The sequence below is a fragment of the Canis lupus genome, chromosome 6 (genome assembly GCF_003254725.2).
Source record: "Canis lupus dingo isolate Sandy chromosome 6, ASM325472v2, whole genome shotgun sequence".
NCBI classification, from domain to species: domain Eukaryota; kingdom Metazoa; phylum Chordata; class Mammalia; order Carnivora; family Canidae; genus Canis; species Canis lupus.
The window spans coordinates 6533799-6550132 of record NC_064248.1 but is presented as its reverse complement, the minus strand read 5'-3'; the positions used below and the strand labels follow the sequence as shown (position 1 = coordinate 6550132).

General features: G+C 53.4%; 2 protein-coding genes across 2 annotated transcripts in view; one reads left to right on the top strand and one right to left on the bottom strand.

Moving 5' to 3' along the window:
- The first annotated feature begins 443 nt into the window (after positions 1-443).
- On the top strand, positions 444-6688 carry FZD9 (frizzled class receptor 9). The gene has a single exon (XM_025425829.3). It carries the CDS (start codon positions 457-459, stop codon positions 2239-2241), a length of 1785 nt encoding a protein of 594 aa, XP_025281614.1. The 5' UTR covers positions 444-456; the 3' UTR covers positions 2242-6688.
- A 753-nt stretch (positions 6689-7441) lies between these two features.
- Positions 7442-16334, bottom strand: part of BAZ1B (bromodomain adjacent to zinc finger domain 1B) — a 68490-nt gene continuing 59597 nt past the window's right edge. The window contains exons 15-19 of the mRNA XM_025425828.3: positions 15237-15384; positions 13148-13263; positions 10342-10487; positions 8876-8979; positions 7442-8547 (exon numbers count right to left, since the gene is read on the bottom strand). Of these exons, the coding sequence (XP_025281613.3) occupies positions 8190-8547; positions 8876-8979; positions 10342-10487; positions 13148-13263; positions 15237-15384 (872 nt within the window). The 3' untranslated portion in view covers positions 7442-8189. The remainder of the gene's footprint in view (positions 8548-8875; positions 8980-10341; positions 10488-13147; positions 13264-15236; positions 15385-16334) is intronic.

Below are 16334 nucleotides of genomic sequence, written 5' to 3'. Positions count from 1 at the left end.
CACCCAGCGCACCCGCGCCCCGCGCCGCACGATCGCGCCCACGCGGGGGCCGCGGCGCGGCGCGGCGCGGCGGGGAGACGCGGCGCCTTTAAAGGCCGGCGGGGGGCGCGCCCGGCGCGCGGAGGGGCCGCCCCTGGGCGTGTCCGCCCAGCGCCCCGCCCCGAGGCTTGTAGCGGCGGCCCCGGGAGGCGGCGCCCGCTCTGGCTCCGCGGCCGCTCGGGTGGCAGCGGTGGTGGCGGCTCGGCGGGCTCGGCGCCTCCTCTGCCCCGGGCGGCTTCCCTGCGCGCTGCCGGGGCGCCCGGACGCACGCGGGCGGCTCGGCGATGGCCCGCGCCCCGCGACGTGGCGGGCGGGCACGGGGGCGCCGGACGGCGCGGCCCGAGTGAGCCGCCCCCCCGCCGCCGCCGCCGCCGCCGCCGCCGCCGCCGCCCCCGCCCCCGGCCGGGGCCGCCCGGGATGGCCGTGCCGCCGCTGCGCCGGGCGCTGCTGCTGTGGCAGCTGCTGGCGGCGGGCGGCGCGGCGCTGGAGATCGGCCGTTTCGACCCGGAGCGCGGGCGCGGGCCGGCGCCCTGCCAGGCGGTGGAGATCCCCATGTGCCGCGGCATCGGCTACAACCTGACCCGCATGCCCAACCTGCTGGGCCACACGTCGCAGGGTGAGGCGGCCGCGGAGCTGGCCGAGTTCGCGCCGCTCGTGCAGTACGGCTGCCACAGCCACCTGCGCTTCTTCCTGTGCTCGCTGTACGCGCCCATGTGCACCGACCAGGTCTCGACGCCCATCCCCGCCTGCCGGCCCATGTGCGAGCAGGCGCGCCTGCGCTGCGCGCCCATCATGGAGCAGTTCAACTTCGGCTGGCCCGAGTCGCTCGACTGCGCCCGGCTGCCCACGCGCAACGACCCGCACGCGCTCTGCATGGAGGCGCCCGAGAACGCCACGGCCGGCCCCGCCGAGCCGCACAAGGGCCTGGGCATGCTGCCCGTGGCGCCCCGGCCCGCGCGGCCGCCCGGCGACCCCGCCTCGGGCCCGGGCGGCGGCGGCGGGGGCGGCACCTGCGAGAACCCAGAGAAGTTCCAGTACGTGGAGAAGAGCCGCTCGTGCGCGCCGCGCTGCGGGCCCGGCGTCGAGGTGTTCTGGTCGCGGCGCGACAAGGACTTCGCGCTCGTCTGGATGGCCGTGTGGTCGGCGCTGTGCTTCTTCTCCACGGCCTTCACAGTGCTCACCTTCCTGCTGGAGCCCCACCGCTTCCAGTACCCCGAGCGCCCCATCATCTTCCTGTCCATGTGCTACAACGTCTACTCGCTGGCCTTCCTCATCCGCGCCGTGGCGGGCGCCCAGAGCGTGGCCTGCGACCAGGAGGCGGGCGCGCTCTACGTGATCCAGGAGGGGCTGGAGAACACGGGCTGCACCCTGGTCTTCCTGTTGCTCTACTACTTCGGCATGGCCAGCTCGCTGTGGTGGGTGGTGCTGACCCTCACCTGGTTCCTGGCGGCGGGCAAGAAGTGGGGCCACGAGGCCATAGAGGCCCACGGCAGCTACTTCCACATGGCGGCCTGGGGCCTGCCGGCCCTCAAGACCATCGTGATCCTGACGCTGCGCAAGGTGGCGGGGGACGAGCTGACCGGGCTGTGCTATGTGGCCAGCATGGATGCGGCCGCGCTCACGGGCTTCGTGCTGGTGCCCCTCTCCTGCTACCTGGTGCTGGGCACCAGCTTCCTCCTGACCGGCTTCGTGGCCCTCTTCCACATCCGCAAGATCATGAAGACAGGTGGCACCAACACGGAGAAGCTGGAGAAGCTCATGGTCAAGATCGGGGTCTTCTCCATCCTCTACACGGTGCCTGCCACCTGCGTCATTGTGTGCTACGTCTATGAACGCCTCAACATGGACTTCTGGCGCCTTCGGGCCACAGAGCAGCCCTGCCTGGCAGCCACGGTGCCCGGGGGCCGGAGGGACTGCTCGCTCCCGGGGGGCTCGGTGCCCACCGTGGCCGTCTTTATGCTTAAGATCTTCATGTCGCTGGTGGTGGGGATCACCAGCGGCGTCTGGGTTTGGAGCTCCAAGACTTTCCAGACCTGGCAGAGCTTGTGCCACCGCAAGATGGCAGCCGGCCGGGCCCGGGCAAAGGCCTGCCGGGCTTCCGGGGGCTATGGCCGTGGCACCCACTGCCACTACAAGGCCCCCACCGTGGTCTTGCACATGACTAAGACGGACCCTTCTCTGGAGAACCCCACGCACCTCTAGGGACACAGGCCTGCGCTGGCGGCTGTTCCCCTCCTGCCCCCGCCCCCTCCGGAGGAGACAGCTGACTAGCAGCTGCCCAGCTGTCAAGGTCAGGCAAGTGAGTGCGAGGGGCCGAGGACCGGGGCGGGGAGACGCTCCTCCACCCTGATCGCCTGCCAGGACCCAGTGAGGCTCACTCCCCTGTGGCCTAGTGCAGGGCGTGGGCCTGGCCAGGTTCCCCGCCCGGGGTCCTGGGGAGCGCGTGGGGAGGAGGAGGGGCAGAAGGGGGCGTGGTCCAGCAGGGAGTTTATTTAATGATGTAATTTATTGTTGAGTTTCTCTGGAAGCTGTGACTGGAATAAACCCCCCCCCCCTCCCCGTGTGGCACCGCTGAGTCTTCTGTGGGCCGGGAAGGGGGAAGGTAGGAGGGTGAGGGCCCTGCGGGAGTCTCCCTGGTGGGCGGAGCTGGGTGGGTGCGGCCTCATGTGCCGGCCGGTCTATGGCCACCCACTGGTCAGGAGGGCATCCCGGTGGAGCCGCTGTTTCTGCAGAGGTCCCCAACTGCGAGGGTGCTCACGCGTGTCTGTGTGTGTGTCTCCTTTGGGCAACCTGCTTGCCTGAGTCCTGGGTTCCTGCTTCACAGAGTAGGGCTGGAATGGCTGCTGGGACACTCCAGTGCCTGCCGGGAATCCCCTGGGAAGACACCTGCGGGCTTGGAGACTCCAGCCTGTTTGGGGGCTGTGAGTGGGACTTTCTTTACTCGCGTGGGAAATGAGGGCGTTGTTCTTCCTCCAAGTTTCCCTTGGAGGCTCGGGACCTGCTCCCGCTGTCTCCTGTAGGTGTGTCCTGCTGTCCCTTCTCTGGGGCCCTGAAGGCTGAGGCTGGAGTGACTGACCTCACTGCCTGCCAGGACTGCTGGCACGTCCACCTCACTCCTTGGGGTCCACATCAGGGCCCCGCATGGCCTCCCCTCATCTCTCTGGGTGGAGATGGGGCGGGACCGATCTGGGGGCATCTTGGCAGCTCAGACACAGGAGATGGGGAGCCCTGGAGTCTAGTGGGAATTGGGCCCCCAGCTCTGAAGGCTGCAGAAGGATTTGAGGTGCGGATAGCTGCTGTGAGAAATGAGGCAGGTGCAAGGGAGTGTACACGGCTGCTCCAGGGCAGCTTGCACACTCCTGTGCCAGGGGACAGAAGAGGTACCTGTGTGTGCGCCAGGGAAGCCCAAGGCTGCTGGGACCTATGCCATCTCTGCTCACTGGAAGGCATGCATGGCCATCCTATGGAGACTCCCATCAGCTTGGGGTGAGGGGTCAGACCCATAGCCCCATCTTGGCCTCTGCTTTGACCACTGTGACTTCAGCCAGGTGAGGGTCTTTGACCCTGTCCCTGGGTGCAAGATACAGAGCCAGCACTCAGTGTCACAGGTAGGAGGCCCCAAAGGTCTAGCCTTGCCTCGCAGCTGACAGGAGGCCCAAGGTCAACTGCTTCCTATCAGTAGGGATGAGTTCCAGGGTCTTTCGGGCTGGAGCCCTTTGCCCTGCACCAAGCATCAGTCTCAGCGGGGCAAGAAAGACATCCGTGGAAGATCACACAGGTGGTGTCAGATTCCCATCAGGACTTACGGAGAGTTTGGGGATGTCCTTTACTATGAAGAGGGGCTCTGACCCCCATGGGACCTCTCAGCCTTGGCACCTGTGCTGCATTTCCTGCCTGGCATGTCCCCCCACCTAAACCTTCCCTCTCATGTGACACACGAGGGCCCCTGGCCTTTTTGAACCAGACAAGCCAAGTGACCCTGACACCCCATGAGGTCCCTTGACTGAGAGACTGCTTCTGGAAGGTGACAGGGGCCTGGGCTGGGAGGGTGGAGACAGATCAGGTCCACAAGCCTGAGGGGAGCCAAGCTGAAGCTGCTGAGGGCCTGCACCAGGGCAGGGGTGGTGGGAGCAAAAGGAGAGGATTCTGGAGACCTGGAGACTGGGGAGGAGAAAGGCAAGTGACATGTATGGGCAAAGGGTGGAGGGGTCCTGAGCATCAGGAGTGGTACCGGTTTACCCCTGTCCCTGGGCAGTCAGCAGCCCAGGAGGGGTGGTGCTCAGCTAAGCGCCACCCAGCAGAAACAAGATTTGGGCTTCCAGAACCACCTGGAGGGGAGAGGTGGGAGGGTGAGGGGCTCTGACAGCAGCCTCTGGGCACCGGGGGCCACGGGAAAAGACCCAGACCCTGGAGGAGAAATAAGGCAGCATTAGAGACCTTTTACAGAAGGCTTCCATTTGAGACTTATCTCCCCATTTTACAGATTGGGAAGTATGGGGAGCTTGGAGATCACACAGCCACGCAGCCTTTGGCCTCTAGAGCACATCCATGTGACTTCCAGCACATCATGGATTCATGGGGAGCAGCAGGTGTTAGAACCTAGGGCAGTTTTGTCCGAGAAACTCCTCCCACAGCGGGGGCCCCCACTTCAGCCTCCAAAAGGAAATTCCAGAACCCAAGAGAAGTGGCTCAGAAACCAACATCTGCTGGCCTGTGCACAGGGTGCCCCAGCCCCTCCCCGCCGTGGCCCTAGCAGCCCAATAAGCGGATCTCAGGACAGCACATGTCCATGTGGGCTCAGCCCGGCCTGCCAGCTGAGCTTGTGCGTGGGAGGCGGGAAGTAAGGGAACTTCTTAGCCCTGACCTTGGTATTAGTTCCGAGGAAATGGTTCAAAGTTCCCAGGAGTCAGCGGTGGTGATCTTGACCAAGGTCAGACTGAAGAGGTCCCAAGGGGTCAGGAGGTCTCTCACTGCCTGCTCTGAGCCCCATTCCGGCTGAAGGCTTGGGGAGTCAAGGAAGCCGTACCCTCTCTTCAGCCTGGCTTGTTTCTTAAGTGTCCTGCTCGAAGAACCCTGGCTCCCCAGCAATCCAGACTCCCACTTTGCTGCACCCCTGACCAATTTCCGCAGCCTCCGCAGAGACTGGGTCTGAGAAGGCAGCGCAGGCAGGACAAGGGGGAGGGTTCCGATGAATCCCAGGAGCAGTGCCTCACTCCCCTGTCCTTAGGAAGTAGTTCTCTTGTCTCCATTTGCAATTGTCAGCCACTCAGGAGGCTCCCCTAAAGTCACACCCCTGGCAGGGGGACCCGGCTAATGGTTTAACAGGAACAGGGTATGCACCCTAGATGAGGGGACATGACTTCATGGACATGGCCGGGCCCTGGAGTCCAGTGGTGACTGTGTAGAAAATGCTTGGAGGCTGCACAGCTCCCTTCCCCAGAGCTGGACTACTGGCTGCACTGGAGCTGACCTTGGGGCAAGCGGCTTCCTCCCCTGGAGGAAGAAAATCCCCCAGTGCTCGGAGCAGGCCTGGATGGAGGCCCTCGCTCAGCAAGGCCAGTTCCACTTCTGCTCAGCAAGGCCAGTTCCACTTCTCGGTAAATGGGACCACACAGCGAGCTCTGCAAAATCCTTGAATTCTGTAAGCAGGTTGCCACATAGCAGTGACCTACTCAAATCAACCACTCTGACTTTAAAAAGTCCCAGCTTAAAAAATAAATGAAGACATAAATAAGACTGGCTATGTGGTAGAACTGTTGAAGCAGACAGAGTACATGGGAATTGATTATATTTTCACTGTTTGTCTAAGATGTCTGAAATTTTCCTGTTTTAAAATGTCAGGAGTTGCCCCAAAATTAAGTCCTTAATTTAAGCACTAGACAAATTCCTACAGCAAAGCCCTTAAAATATTTTTCCTGAAGTCCTAAAATTCTAATGAAAATGGGGGGGGGGGGTGGTGGCACGCAGCTAGAGAGAAGGCTAGGAAAAGCTTGGAGGTCTTGCTTCACTTACCCTGGGCATCAGAAATCTCTGTGGGAAGCACAGAAATGCAGCAGAGTGACCTGTGCTTAGAAAGCCAGTCAGGGATCCTCTTGTTCCTGAAGGAGAACTGCCACCAAGAGTCAGTGGGACCAGCACCTGAGACTCTGCACAATCCACTCCCACACCCAAGAGGACAAAGAAAGATTCAGCAGAACTGTTTCTTCTTTATAAACACAAGTACATAATGTTTATTTCAAATTCCAATTTATTACAAGTTTACCCTTTAATGGGGCCCTTCCTCCTTTAAAGACAATTAAAAAAAAAAAAACAAACAACAAACAATTCAGTTGTCACTGAAGTGGGAACACAGGATTCTCACTGTGAACAATAGACCGGCTCTCAGGTAAAAAGGCAGGGCAAGGTGTTGGTGGCTGGACTAGGGAACTGGAGCGTCAGTGCTAACTCCGAAGCTGTGGGAGAAGGGACAGGAAACCTATCCAGCAACCACTGGAGCAAATCCCCACAGTCTCCGGGAAGGGCAGGCGGGGCGAGACCGGGACCACACCTCCAAGTTCTGTAGTAAGAGGCTTTATTCTCAAGTTCTAGGAGCTGCAATCCCCTTGGTGGACAAGTTTTCCCTTAAATTAAGTTCAGAAGAGCTGAGCTGCTCACATTTTCTAAATTCAAAGCTGATAGAAAAGAAAATTAAACCCTGTTTTGCATTTTTATCAAAATCTGCCATAAAAGGGAAAGACGACTACCAAGTTCTGCCTAACTAGAGCTACTAGCGCCAGACTCCTAGTTGAAGGGGCCAGCCGAGCCCCTCCTCCCTCTGCCCGCCCCCTTGCACTGACATGGACCCCTGTGAGAGGACCCCTGCGCAAGACTGATCAGCTTATCAATCTCACAGAGCTCTGCATCTGAGGCCAGAACAGGCTCAGGAGGAGGGAGGCGGCTGTTGGAGATGGAGGAGGCAGAAAGCTGCCAGGGCAGGCAAAGGGACATACCCTTCCCCACCAGGTCCCACTGCTTGTCCTGCTGACCCTCCAACCCTGCTTCTCTGAAGAGAGAGAATGGGCTGAGGGAGGAGACGGGGCAAAAGAAAGCAAACACATTATCATATAAACTGTACTGTACATGTGCCAAAGCAAGATGACAGAAATATTTTACAAGATGTTCTTTATACAATATCACTGCTGAAACAAGCAACTTTTAATAACTAGAAAAGTCAATTTAAAAAAAATTAAACATTTAAATTCTTCCTGCTTTTCTTCTGCTCCCCTAAGAGCTTGTGTCTGGTATGTGGGTGGGCTGGGCTCCAACACCCCTCTGGCCAGATCCATCCAAGTAAAGGTTATATGCATGATTATAAGCAGGACTCCAGTCTCTAAGTGAAGTGCCTTAGGTTCTTTGTGTGTGTGTGTGGGGGGGGGGGGGGGGTGTTTTTTTAAGTTTTTTTTGTTTTGTTTTTGAAGGGGTGAGGTGGGGTGGGAGAGGGGAGAGAGCTGTCACAAAGAAGGGGAAGGGTATTCAGGAATGGCTCCAGGACATGTCCCTTTACTCCGCAAAGAGCAACTCAAAAGAGCAATGATGCTGGTGAATACAGAATGCGGTATGGCACTCACTGATACCGTCACCTGAGGGAGGGGAGGGGAGAGACCGAGGACGGCTTCAAGAAACAAGACTGTGTGAGTAGAGATTATAAAAAATTAACCCCGCCTCCCCAGTTGGCCTGATTACCCCTGATCCTTCCATGTAATACAGTAATTCCTCCCCTGGAGACCAGGGGCTTGGCACTGTCATGGTGGCCAAAGTGGGAGGGACCGTAGGAAAGAAGAGAATTAAGGGACGTGGGCCCTCGAGAAAGCCGTACCCTTGGCCTCTCCCTGGAAACTCTCAGCAGGGCTAAGGCCGCCTACCGCCCATGGTACCTCTGGGCAGAGACCAGCCCAAGAGTAGGCTCTCCAAAGAGCTCTGCCTGCTTAGGGCCCTCTGGAGAGTTGGGCAAGGCAGCACAAGCTTGGGATGATGGGCATTTCTGGGATCCCTGTGATCTCCTCCCTTCCACATTCTTCTCCATCTTCCTCTCCCGCTGGCTCCTGCTCCCTCCCACCCTCCCCGGCTCTCTCCATTCCCCCCACCTAAGCTCCCTTACCAGGGCCCTCTCTCTATTTCTTTTGCCTTCGTCCCCTGGACTGTCCAACGGGCTCTGACTCACTGTCCCCTTCATCTTCAGCAAGCCGATCGGGAAACTTCTTGCGTTTCCTGCGGACATATGGGTGGCTAGGAAGGTGTTTATGCAACAGAGCCACCAGACACTGTTCTGTCTTCACCATGCAGTTCAGCACATGGCTGCCGCGGCAGTTGTAAAGCTCAGCATTGGTAAACACTTGCTTCATGTCGGTAAGAAACTCCTGCACAGAACGGTAGCTCCCACAGGAACATTTGTTCTGCATTGTCTGGAAGTCCATGGGCTGGGTGATGATGTCATAATAATCCTCAGCCTCATCTCTCGTCACGGGCTCCCTGTGGAGAAAAACCAAATGGAGATGAGAGCACAGGCTAGAGGACAATAGACAGAAACCTGGTTCCCAGACCACCATTCCTGGAACACCCACCCGTTGTGATCAGTCGGCTGGCAGGTAGAGGAGGTATGTTCACCTTGTACTGAGTGCTGTCTCTACCAGTCTGAGAAGCTAATTCCCCTGACACTCAGACATATCCTAAAGGAAGGATCAGTGTTGTCCCTACAACCTCCATTCAGAGAGCCCCAAGCCAACTGCCTGTCTGCATGCCCTAAGCACCCACAAGGCCGGCCGGTCCTGCTCCCTGTGCTTCAGGATACAAAGCCCACCTGAAGGGCCAGCTGAAGCGGTACTTCACAATCTTGTGGAGGATATCTTCACACTTCTGCAATTCTAGGCTTTGCCTCCGAGAGCTCCGCTTGGTCTGAAGTACCTGGTGCCCAAAAAGAGACATGCTATTACAGGTCCAAGAGAAGAGTGGACAGAACAGAAAATGTTATGTATCTGTTTGGGTTTTTTTGTTTTTTTGTTTTTTTTTTAAGAGGGACGCCTGTGTGGCTCAATGGCTGAGCATCTGCCTTTGGCTCAGATCGTGATCCTGGGTCCAGGGATCAAGTCCCACATTGGGCTCCCTGCAAGGAGCCTGCTTCTCCCTCTATGTCTCTGTCTCTCTGTCTGTGTGTCTTTCATGAATAAATAAATAAAATCTTAAAAAAAAAAAAAAAAAAGAAAAGATTCAACCAATTTCTTGGAGCAGAGACAGTCAAAATCATCTGACATTCAAGTCAGAGAGCATGCTCAGCCAAGGGCCAGGTATCTTCCCATCAGCCCACCAGCCTCCAGTGGAGGCTGATCAAAGCTGCAGAGGGCAGGCAGCAGTTGCCCTATTACAGTGGTCCTGCTAGAGGTCAGCCAGAGAGGCTGCTGTCACCAGGACTCCGGTGAGAGCAGATGGACCTGGGATTGTGTGCACATGGTGAAGGGGAGTATAAACAAACAACTGTGGAGACCCTGAGGGGGTAACAGGGACCTCTGGCAGCCAATTCTGTGGGGTTGGGGGCTCTGATGGAAGAAAAGCAAGAAGTACAATTCTTCTCCCAGGCTCTCCTGCTGTAAGCATGTGGAAGCTAAGCAGCTGAGGAGGAAAGGGTAGGCGTCCCCTCCAGGGCGCCATTGCTGCTGTGACTCTCAGCGGTCAGAGCCCCAGGCTTGAAGGGTTAGTTAGGGCTGGGCCAGCAAAGGATCTCACAAAGCTCTCAAGCTCCCTAATGGTTTGCTTTATGCCCCCAAACCATCCCCAACCTCAATTCACTCTGCCAAAGTAAGTATATTTTCAAGAGCCTCTTATTCTTTAAAGCTCAAGTGAAATCTGAAGTAAAACCACTAAAATTACATTGGTTGAGGAGCAGAGGGGAGGGTAATGCCCCTCCCACAACAACTGTGGGCAAAGAACCCAAGAGTGACGGAGGCTCCAACATTGCTAACATTCCCACAATGGAGACCCAGCCCCTCTGAGCCACTGGAGACACATGGATACTATTTTAAAATCCTTAACAAGTCATGGGCTGCCTATTAACTCGAGGAGATGATGTTTTCAAGCTACAGCAGGGGAATGCCGGACATAGCTGCTCCTGGGGGGCCTGCTGCCTCCGTCTGCCTACAGGCCCACCCATCTGCTGCATCAGCCTCCAAAGGGGGAGCGGGGGGCTTCCCACCTGTTGCCTGATGGATTCCTAAGGCTGGAGCAGGGGCGGGGTGAGAAACAATGGTATAGGGAGGAAGGGAAATCACTCACCAGCTCTTCAACCTCCATGTCATCCACAGGTGGTGCCTTTGGCTGAGACTTCCTGGCGGGATGCGGCTTCTTACCTGGCCGGCGTCCCGGCCTCGCCGCAGGGGGGATGACACCCTGCTTGCCCCGGACAGTCTTTCGAGGTCTCACTGAAATAGAAAATAGAGAGTCAGAGCCGAACAACGGAGGATGAAGAGAACAAGTCTATGAGATGAGACCATGTGGTCGAGCAGAGCATTGGCTCTCTCTAGTTCTAAGATGCTCTTGTTCTCTCTTGCCCTACCTGACAGGATACTTTCAAGGTAGAGAAGCAGATGAATGGATACCTTTCACCAACTGCCAAAGACCTTCTAAGAATTGTTTTGAAAGACAGTTCCTTCAAAACGGCCACTCTATCCTCACGCTGTTCATAGCTACTCCCAGGAAGGAGACCTCTGAAGGAGTCTGTGGTAAGCTGACACACTCAAGAGAAGAGACCATTTGGTAACAGGCCAGCCTGGAATTCCCAGAGCCTAAGCTCAGCCTTTGTGTGTCCTTACACATGAGGTAGAATCTGGTTGTAGGGGATCTCTGGGTGGCTCAGAGCTTTAGCACTGCCTTCGGCCCAGGGCGTGATCCTGGAGTCCTGGGATCGAGTCCCACGTCAGTCTCCCTGCATGGGGCCTGCTTCTCCCTCTGCCTGTGTCTCTGCCTCTCTTTCTGTGTCTCTCATGAATAAATAAAAATCTTAAAAAAAAAAAAGAATCTGGTTGTAGCAGTTCTTGCCTCATAGTTTCCCAAGTAATCTTCTGCTCACCACAGCAATCTTCTCAGAGAAAAGCTGATACCTACTCAAAGTCTTCCTCACTGAATCCAATTCAAGGCTCACCTTGATCCTGTCCAGGATCACCAAAGGGAGAATAAGGAATACAAAGGCCACCAGGATGACCAGTGTCTCTAGGTTTACAATAGGTACTCGAGGTCAGGCAAACCAACAGTTATCAATATGTCCTCAAGGAGTGATGCTCCGTAAGGATTAGCTTAAAACTTCTCCACTAAACACATTTTCCCTTGAAAGTAGGGAGGGCCATTTGGACAGATACAGGGGTATAAGGAGCCAAGGACACAAAGAATCAATAAACAATGTTTCATATTCTACTTCTAGACCCTGATAACCCTTCATTGGCTATTTTACGGTCTCTAAGCTCAAGACCAGGCTTGGAAAAGAGAGTAAGAAACTGACACCAAGGATGAAACTCAAATTGCTAGAAACAGCCACCAACCCAGGGCCCTCAGTTATACTAGCAAACTTCTTCCGTGGCTTAAAAGGTAGAGTAGACAAAGGGCTCTCAAGTACCAATACTTCCCAGATCCTTTTGGCAGATAAGACCCCAGAAACCTGAAGAGAACAATTCTTGGAAAGACAACAGTAACTAGCAAGAGGAAAGCATCCACTTCTCTGAAAACAAACAAAATGAGTCTATGTCACAATCAGAATTTATTTCCTGACCACCTTATGTTCCAATCATACTCTCCACCTAGCAGATGAATTCTCTTCATAATCTGGGGTTATGGATAATGGAGAGATCATGCCTAATGAACAAACAAAAGGAGTCCTGTAGGAATGACAGAAATTAAAGTATCCCACAAGAGGCCTGCAGGATTGGGAAAGCAGGGGCAGGTGTGCACACCCAGACCCCTCATATTTTAGCAGCACCATTGCTGTAAGACAGGTCACATCAAACATCTTCTTGGACTCCTTATAACGAAGTCTGAATGTTCAGAATGCTATGATCTTGGAAACTGTACTTTCTCTTCAAAAGCTCATCAAAATCATGATCTGTGCTCTTTTCTACTAACCTAAAAGGAAAGGTATATTTTGCAAAGGAGGAGGCTGTAAAAGGCTAGACTACAGGGCTTTAGTTTTTTTTTGGGGGGGGGAGGGGCGGAGGAGGAGGGCCTTTAGGTTTAACCATGAAAATGACTCATGAAGAATGGCCATGAGAAAGTGAGAGTCAATTAGGTTAAGTGTACCAGGAGAGCTCCCCCCCACTCCGCCCCTCATTCCCACAGGCATCTAGCGAGAAAAAGATCTGAACCTTCGTGACAACCACCCTAAGCCATGACAAAACTAGTTTTCTCTTTTCAAACTTGCAAAGCTAGACCCCTGCAGACTGATGAAGAGAAAGATCACTGTGACCAAAGGAAAAATAACTTCTTTAACAGCAGCACTGCAGCAAAGGTAGTACCTCTGTACCACTGTAACAGAGGAGAGAGGGCCTAGGCCTTCCTTACCCATTGTCCCTACACACTGAGAAGCTCAAACCAGCAGACTCGTCCTAAACACACTTGGGGCCTTGACTTCCACTAAATCTCAGACCAAATGGACCTACATAGGGCTGATATTCTTGAAACCAAGTCACCCTACTTCCCACTAGGAGGATGGTTACATGGCATCTTAAAAATCCATTCAAAACCACGGCACTGAGGGGCACCTGGGTGGCTCAGTTGGTAAACCATCTACCTTCGGCTCAGGTCGTGATCCCACGGTGCTGGAATCAAGTCCCGCATGGAAGGGAGGGGGGGTCCCCTGCTCAGCAGGGAACCTGCTACTCCCCCTGCTTATGTTCTCTCTCTTTGTCAAATAAGTAAAATCTCAAATAAATAAATAAATGAAACCACAGCAGTGGAGTCACTCCATAGCCACAACATGAAAGAGAAAGAAGATGGGTCTGATGGCGACACTGGGTGGGGGTCTACTGCCAACCAGTCTTCCCAAGTCAGTTTGGAAAACTGTGAGGTCAACTATGAGGGGAAACTGAATACTTACATCGAAGACCAGCCACCTCATAATCCTCTTCCTCCACTTCCTCCTCCTCTTCCTCCTCCTCTTCCTCACTCTCATCATCTTCACTGTCCTCAGAGGCAGACTCTTCAGTGTAATTCCTGTGGGGAGGGAAAAGCATGTAGGGAACGTGGTCCTAGGCCAAAGTGGTCTAAGAAAGGATGAAGTTCTATAAGGATCCTCTTCACAGACTGGGCAGATTCAACAACAAGGGGAGGAAACCTGAATGGAGGCCAGGACATGGGCAGCAGCATGAAAGCCTAAGCTGCAGCAGCATGCTCCCTCCACCAGGCCCCAAATGCTCTGGATAAGACACCAACAGCAACAGAAATCAAGACCAAAATTCAACCTCTCCTCACGTAAGATACAAAACCCATTCCTTTTGTCTCATAAAAATCGCCCAGATAATGTAACATTTCAGATATTAAAAGCTGTTCCCAACTCTGAGGTGCACTGAAAGGATAAACACCCCAGACAGGTGTTACTCTACCTTGATGGCCCCTTTCCAGGAGCGGAACAGCTTGCAGATGACCATAACATCAAAGCAATGGTAATCCCAGCTCAGAACAGCTGGTCCAAAGCCCTGTCATTTCAGGGTAGTGTGCCTTACTTGGCTCCAAGTGCAGCTGGAGCGGAGTAAGAAATAACCGAGTAATGCTGTTAGATGGGGTCAGGATCAAACAGCTCTGCCCTCTCACAGACCAAGCCAGAGCGCCGATAAGCTGCCCTTTCACAACCTCAAACTGCAATGTGGAAAACAACGGTATTACCTTGGCAAATATAAAGCATCTTCTCTTTACAAGGCCTCTATGTTTGGCCTTATTGGGATCAGAGTGAAGAACAAAGCACCACCTCTGCTCTCGGGACACTCCAATCTCATGGGAAGACACTCATATGTGAGACTAACCATGGAGGCAAGATGCACCAAAACACTTAAGAGATTGGACACTTGGTTGGAACACAGAGGAGAAACAATTAACCTTAAGAATATAAAAGTATTTCAACAAAAAAGCAGTGAAATTTTAAGTAAGCCATAGGCGATTCCCTCAGTTCCAGGGAGAGGGAATATTCCCAGCAAGGAGGAAAGCCCAATAGGCAAGGATACCAATGAACAGTCTGTACCAAGCACACAACACAGGAATAAGGGCTCATAAAAACAGTACTATATAAGTCTCAAAAATCAGGCCATGGAATATGGCCTTTATTCTAGAGGCAATGGAAAGACAAAAGTTTCAGGATAGTGACATGAGATTATCTTTGCCTTACATAAACCATTCTGGCATCCCCAGCAAAGTGGGACAAATAAGAGGGGAAGACATGAAGTAAGGAACTGAGAAGCCACCAAAGGAGCCTGGATGGGAGATGTAGGAGGGCCAACTGACAGAATGGACCATGGAGAGTGAGCAGAAGGGGACTGACTCAGAAGATGTCTGGACACAGAACTGATCATATCTGGCAAATGAATGGGTATAGAAGCAGAAGGAGAGGAAAATGTCCAAGTTGACCCCAGAGTTCTAATCGTAAGGAAGGAAGGTCATGAGTTTTGGGATTTTTAGCAGGAAGTAGTTGCAGAAGTAATTAAGAAGGGGGCAAAGTAGGGGCGCCTGGGTAGCTCAGTTGGTTAAGCGTCCGACTCTTGGTTTCCATTCAGATTGTGATCTTGAAGTTGTGGGATTGAGCCCCGTGTCGGACTGTGCTCAGTATGGAATCTGTTTCAGATTCTCTCTCCCTCTCCCTCTCATTCACTCTCTCGCACACTTTCTCTAATAAATAAATAAAATCTTAAAGGGGGGGCAAAGTGGAAGCAAAAGGTAAAGGGATAAAGGGAGATAAACTTATTTGAGAAGAAGGTATGATCAAGAAGATACAGAACATGTCTGGCAGTGAAAACCGGAAATGTCAACATCAAACTATAATGAAATCAGAGCCCTCTGAGCTCCTACTGTAATATCTCCAACAATTAGGTTCTGTTCACAAACAATGAACTTAAAACTCCGTAGAATCATTCAATTTGAATAACTAAAGCTTAATTATAACAACCTTTTCATTTGTTTTTAAGAGAAGAAATTCTCACCTGCCACGGGAGTTGCGCCTGGCAGTAGCAGGCTGGCAAGCTGGGCACTGCCACTCACCATCTGGTACCTCGTAGAGGGCTGGCCTCAGACAAAACAGGTGGAAGGCTTTATTACATTCATCACACAAGATCAGTTTGTCATCTTCACCTGCAAGGAGATAAACTTGTAAAGCACTGCTGGGAGCACAGCAATGGTCAGCAAGCTGTAACAAAGAGCCACTCACCCTCAATTAACACCAGGGGGAAGCAAACAGTCTAGCATAGTGTAATCGTATTTTAAGAAACAGTGATTTTTCTGTTGTTTTTTTTTTTTTTTAGAAATAGTGATTTCTGAAAAGAAACCTAGCAAAGGGACGCCTGGGTGGCTCAGTGGTTGAGCGTCTGACTTTGGCTCAGGGCATTATCCCGCGGTCCTGGGATCGAGTCCCGCATTGGGCTCCCTGCAGGGAGCCTGCTTCTTCCCTCTGCCTGTGGTCTGCCTCTCTCTCTGTGTCTCTCATGAATAAATAAATAAAATCTTGAAAGAAAGAGAAAGAAAGAAAGAAAGAAAGAAAGAAAGAAAGAAAGAAAGAAAGAAAGAAAGAAAGAGAGAGAGAGAGAGAGAGAGAGAGAGGGGGGGGGAGGGGAGGGGAGGGGAGGGGAGGGGGAGGGGACTGAAAAGAAAAGAAAGAAAAGAAAAGAAAAAAGAAAAGAAAGAAAAGAAAAGAAAAGAAAAGAAAAGAAAAGAAAAGAAAAGAAAAGAAAAAACATAGCACAAACTAGACTATTGGTAATTTAAGATTCAAGTCTTCTGACATATCCCTAAAACCTGCTTGGCCTAGGAGAGGACAGTTAAAACATTTACAAAGTAGCAGCAAAAAAACCAACTCATGGCAAAAAAACCAACTCAGGGCACCCCTGGTGGCGCCGCCTGCAGCCCGGGGTCTGATCCTGGAGACCCGGGATCGAGTCCCGCGTCGGGCTCCCTGCATGGAGCCCGCTTCTCCCTCTGCCTGTGTCTCTGCCTCTCAGTCTCTCTCTCTGAATAAATAAATTTTAAAAAATGCTTATTTAAAAACAAACAAACAAACAAACAAAAAAACTCATAGCAGAAAAGGT